Genomic DNA, 6,136 nt, shown 5'->3' on the forward strand with positions numbered 1-6,136 from the left:
AGCAGGCTCGAGGGGCCGTATGGCCTACTCCTGCTCATAACTCTTATGTTCTTAAAGGTGCTATATACATGAAAGTTGTTGTTGTCTATAAAGGAAGGAGAAATGGTGATGGGTCAGGGAGAGCATTTGATCAGGACTGGGAGATATGGCAGATGGACAGCTTATAGGGAGCGATAGAGTGAGGGAAAGGAGAGAGAGAGAGACCATGTACACAAGAAATGAACTGTAAAGTTGGGTGGGGAAGAGGAGGTGGGGAAGTGACAGCAGACAAAAGGAGGCACAATGGGAGAAGGGAGAGTAATAAAAGACATATCGAAAATAAAAACACTTGCATTTATTTCGCACCTTTCACCACCACCAGATGCCCCAAAGCACTTTACAGTCAATTCAGTTCTTTTTGAACTGTAGTCACTATCGTAATGTAGGAAACGCAGCAACCAATTTACAATGTGATAATGACCAGATAATCTGCTTTACTGATGTTAAGGAAAAATATTGGCCAGGACATCGGGGATAACTCCCCTGTTCTGCTTGAAATAGTGCAATGGGACCTTTTACATCCACCTGAGGGAGCAGACGGGGCCTCGGTTTCACATCTTATCCAATAGACAGCACCTCCGACAGTACAGCAGTCCCTCAGCACTGCACTGGAGCATCAGCCGAGAGTTTTGTGTTCATGTCTCTGGAGTGCGACATCAACCCACAACCTTGTGACCCAGAGGAAAGTGTGTTACCCACTGAGTCACAGCTGACACAAATACTGACATAGTTAGAGCAGGTTACCTCAGTTGGAGATGTGAGATGATGCATTTATCAATGCTTAGATATTTTGTCTATTCCTCAAAATCAGTAACATTTTGGAACGTTCAGGTCAAGGTTCACAGATTAACAATAAGAAATAGGAGCAGGAGGAGGCCATTGGATCCCTCGAGCCTGCTCTGACATTCAATAAAATCATGGCTGATCTGATCTTGACCTCAAGTCCACTTTCCTGCCTCCTCCCCATAACTCTTGACTCCCCTATATTTCAAAAATCTGTCTATCTCCCTTTTAAATATATTGACTGACTCAGCCTCCACAGCTCTCTGGGGGAGAGAATTCCAAAGATTCACGACCCTCAGAGAAGAAATTCCTCCGCATCTCCGTTTTAAATGGGCGACCCCTTATTCTGAAACTATGCACCCTAGTTCTAGATTCCCCCAAGAGGGGAAACATCCTCTCTGCATCTACCCTGTCAAGCCCCCTCAGAATCTTACACGTTTCAATAAGATCACCTCTCATTCTTTGAAACTGCAATGAGTACAGGCCCAACCTGCTCAAGCTTACTTCATAAGACAACCCCTTCATCTCAGGAATCAACCTCGTGAGCCTTCTCTGAACTGCTTCCAATGCAAGTATATCCCTCCTTAAATAAGGAGACCAAAACTGTACGTGGTACTCCAAGTGTGGTCTCACGAACACCCTGTACATTTGCAGCAAGACTTCTCTACTTTTATACTCCATTCCCCTTCAATAAAGGCCAACATTCCATTTACCTACCTGATTACTTGCTGTACCTGCATGCTAACTTTTTGTGTTTCATGCACAAGGACCCCCAGATCTCTCTGTACCGCAGCATTTTGTAGTCTCCATTTAAATAATAATTTGCTTTTTTATTCTTCCAACCAAAGTGCATAACCTCACATTTTCTCACATTATATTCCATCTGCCAAATGTTTGCCCACTCACTGAGCCTGTCCATAACCCTTTGCAGATTCTTTGTGTCCTCCTCACAACTTGCTTTCCCACCTATCTTTGTATCAGCAGCATATTTGGCTGCAGTGCACTCCGTCCCTTCATTCAAGTCATTAATATGGATTGTAAATAGTTGAGGCCCCAGCACTGATCCCTGTGGCACCCCACTAGTTATAGTTTGCCAACCTGAAAATGACCCATTTATCCCGACCTCTGTTTTCTCTTAGTTAGCCAATCCTACATCTATGCTAATATATTACCCCCAATCCTGTGAGTTCTTATATTGTGCAGTAACCTTTTATCTGGCACCTTATCAAATGCCTTCTCGAAATCCAAATACACAACTGCTACTGGTTCCTCTTCATCCACCCTGCTCGTTACATCCTTAAAGAACTCGAGCAAATTTGTCAAACGTGATTTCCCTTTCATTAAACCATGCCGTCTCTGCTTGACTATTATGATTTTCTAAATGTCCTGCAACTATTTCTTTAATAATGGCCTCCAGCATTTTCCCAATGATAGATATTCAGCTAACTGCTCTATAGTTTCCTGCTTTCTCTCTCCCTCCCTCCCTTGTTGAATAGGGGTGTTGCATTTGAGGTTTTCCAATCCACTGGGACTTTGTCAGAATTCAGGAAATTTTGGTCGATTACAACCAATCCATCCACTTTCTCTGCAGCCACTTCTTTTAACACCCCAGGATGCAGGCCATCAGGTCCAGGGGACGTCCACCTTTAGTCCCAATAGTTGGTCTAGTACTTTTTCTCCAGTGATAGTGATTGTTTTAAGTTCCTCGCTGCCTGTGACCCCTTGATTATCTATTATTATTGGGATATTTTTAGTGTCTTCCACCGTGAAGACCACACAAAATATTTGTTTAAAGTCTCTGCCATTTCCCCGTTTAATCCTCTCAGGGACCAACGTTTATTTTAGCTATCTCTTCCTTTTTATATATCTGTAGAAGCTCTGACTGTATTTATATTTCTTGCCAGTTTACTCTCAGTCTATCTTCTCCCTCTTTATTATTTTTTTAAGACAATACTTAAAACCACACAGCAGAAGGAAAGAATGTTCCATAGAAACTAGAATTGTCTCTTCTGAATTTCAATCCTGTACTTAGTGATGACTTTTGTAAACTCCTTTTGCAGGGTGTTAGAAGGGGAGGATTTGAAGAAGGGAAACTCAAACTAAACGTCACGTCGTGATCAGATAGAGTCACTCGATGCATCAGAACTTTAATATCATCGGCCTTTGAATGTGGAAGGAGAAATATTTGTTTATTCTGTCTGTGGGGAAAGATTACAAACATCAGTGTGACTGAAAAAGCACTGAGACACACACACCCGTGTGAGAGTGTTTCAGTGCACTGATTGTGGAAAGAGCTTTAACCAGTTACACAGCCTGAAAAACCATCGCACCCTTCACAGCGGGGAGAAACTCTAAACGTGTTGTGTGTGGAGGAGGCTTCAACTGATCATCCAACCTGGAGAGACGGAAGCACACCCGCACCACGGAGAAACCGTGGAAATGTGGGGACAGTGGGAAGGGATTCAGCTACCCGTCTGCACTGGAAATTCATCAACACATTCACACTGGGGAGAAGCTGTTCACCTGCCCCGTGTGTGGGAAGCGATTCACTCAGTCATCCAGCCTGGTGAAACACCAGCTTGTTCACACTGGGGAGAGGCCGTTCACCTGCTCTGAATGTGGGAAAGGATTCACTCAGTCATCCGACCTGGTGGCACACCAGCGAGGTCACACTGGGGAGATGCCGTTCACCTGCCCCGTGAGTGGGAAGCGATTCATTCAGTCATCCTACCTGCTGAAACACCAGCGAGTTCACACCGGGGAGAAGCCATTCACCTGCTCAAAGTGTTGGAAGGGATTCATTTGGTCATCCACCCTGCAGAAACACCACCGAGTTCATACAGGGGAGAGGCCATTCACCTGCTCAGAGTGTGGGAAGCAATTCACTCAGTCATCCAGCCTGGTGAAACACCAGCTTGTTCACACTGGAGAGAGGCCGTTCACCTGCTCTGAATGTGGGAAAGGATTCACGCAGTCATCCGACCTGCTGGCACACCAGCGAGTTCACACTGGGGAGAGGCCGTTCGCCTGCTCTGAGTGTGGGAAGCGATTCACTTGGCCATCCCACCTGCTGACACACCAGCGAGTTCACACTTGGGAGAGGCCGTTCACCTGCTCGGAGTGTGGGAAAGGATTCATAGTGTCATCCCGCCTGCTGACACACCAGCGAGTTCACACTGGGGAGATGCCGTTCACCTGCTCTGAGTGTGGGAAAGGATTCACTGTATCATCCAGCCTGCTGAGGCACAAGCGAGTTCACACTGGGGAGAGGCCATTCTCCTGCTCTGAGTGTGGGAAGGGATTCACTCGGTCATCCCACCTGCTGAGACACCAGCAAGTTCACAAGTGACTGCAGTGGTTGGATTCTGCTATCATTGCTGCTGTTAATCACATCCTGACTGAATCGTGTCCATTCCGACAGTTGAAGTTTGTTTCTGATGATAATAACCCTATACCTGGGCTGGAATATAATATTTTGATGTTTCAATAACAGAGTGTGTCGGTATTTAATGTTCCAAGATAAGAGGAGACTAATTGATGTCCTGTTACTGACTGCACCATTTTGGGGTCTTTTCTCCTTTCTAACTCTGGATTATTTCAGTTCTCATACCTTTGGTTACTCTCGTGGACTAGTTCAAGTTCCCCATATCTTCCAGAGTGCCTCTTCTAGCCTTGGTATTGTGGGATGGTGTCGGTAACACACCCGGGATCACTAAACACTAAATCCAGTCTGTGAATCACTTTCAGATACTGGACTTAGCGTGTGCCCCACAGCATCTCTCTCACCTTCGATGTGTGAATGGAGCATCACGCCTGCAAACCTGGGTTAAATTTGAATCCATTCAGGAAATGTATTTAAGAAAATACAGGTCACGTCAAATAATTGGCAACATTTTCGAGTCAACAAGATGAACAAGTAAATACATCCCGGCCCAATATTCCAGCTCTACATTCACAGGAGAAAGTCTGTTATCAAACTCCTCGAGTAGACAGAATATAGAACAATGCTAACTCTAAGAATATCGAGCATCTGTTGTAAATATCTTTCAAATTCCGACTGATGCAATCTGGTGTTTTTCTTTCAGTTGAAGTGAAAGGAAGATGTGAGGGGTGTTGGTATAGGGAACTCGGTTAATTCAGCTTCTGAAAGGTGTTCATGTTTAGTTCATTCCATATCGGGGAAAATGTGGTTGTTATCATTAGAGAAAGATTTCACTGAGCAACAGTTGGTGTTTGCAACCAACTGGCCATGGATATTTTCATCATAGAATGTTTAGATTAGAAATATTATGTTAGAATAAGAAAAGTTCAGAGACTAGTGGTTTGTGCTTGCCACAGGAAGACCAGTGTTTTACGTGCTTCTAACAGTGTTGATGTATGTTGAAGAAAATGCAGACTTGTGTCTCTGGACTATACTATAGCCAAAGACTACCATATCAGGCAATGCCAGTTCCAGTTGGATAAGAGGTTGATGGCATAGCAAAAGATCCAGCAGTTAAAACAAAATTATCTCCAGTTATCTGCAGACATCGAATGTCGCAGCATGCTGACAACGTTGGACTTAAGAATTTAAAGTATTGAGTTAAATTATTGGGATCGATTGTTATAGAATTGAATTGTTATCGAATGGAAAAGTGGTGAAGTAATGCTAAACTTGTATCGAACCTTGGTTAGACTTTGTGTGTGCAATTCTGGTCACCATATTATAAAAAGTATATGGAGGCACTGGAGAGGGTGCAGAGAAGATTTACAAGGATGATACCAGAAAGGCGAGCGGATACCTATCGGGAAAGGATGGACAGGCCAGGTCTCTTTTCTCTTGAAAAAAGAAGGCTGAGGGGTGACATAATATCTCTAAAATGATGAAAGGTTTTGATAGAGTAGACACAGTGTTTCCACTTGTGGGGACCAGCATAATTAGAGGCCATCAACATAAGATAGTCACCAAGAAATCAAATGGGGAATTCAGAAGAAACCTCTACTCAGAGAGTGGTGAGAATGTGGAACTCGCTGCCACAGGGAGTGGTTGAAGCGAATAGTATCGATGCATTTAAGGGGAGGCTAGACAAGTATATGAGGGAGAAGGGAATCGAGGGTTATGTGGATATAGTTAGATGAGGAAAGAAGGGAGGAGGCTCGAGTGGAGCATAAACGCTGGCATGGACTGGTTGGGCCGAATGGCCTGTTTCTGTGCCGTATATCCGATGTAATCCTATTGTCCAAGTCACACTGCTCGAAGGGGAAGATAAATGACTTGCATCCAAACGCAATTGTTACTTTTGTCTTCTTCGTAAAATGACAACGTCTGGGCATA

At 44.2% G+C, this 6,136-nt stretch overlaps 1 protein-coding gene across 1 annotated transcript in view; it reads left to right on the forward strand.

The window, feature by feature from the left end:
* Positions 1-4,232, forward strand: part of LOC139235661 (zinc finger protein 271-like) — a gene marked incomplete at its 5' end in the record, with an annotated part of 106,484 nt that extends 102,252 nt beyond the window's left edge. The window contains one exon of the mRNA XM_070866706.1: positions 3,338-4,232. Within this exon, the coding sequence (XP_070722807.1) occupies positions 3,338-4,171 (834 nt within the window). The remainder of the gene's footprint in view (positions 1-3,337) is intronic.
* Positions 4,233-6,136: the final 1,904 nt, after the last annotated feature.

The sequence above is a fragment of the Pristiophorus japonicus genome, chromosome 23, assembly GCF_044704955.1.
Source record: "Pristiophorus japonicus isolate sPriJap1 chromosome 23, sPriJap1.hap1, whole genome shotgun sequence".
Classification (NCBI taxonomy): domain Eukaryota; kingdom Metazoa; phylum Chordata; class Chondrichthyes; family Pristiophoridae; genus Pristiophorus; species Pristiophorus japonicus.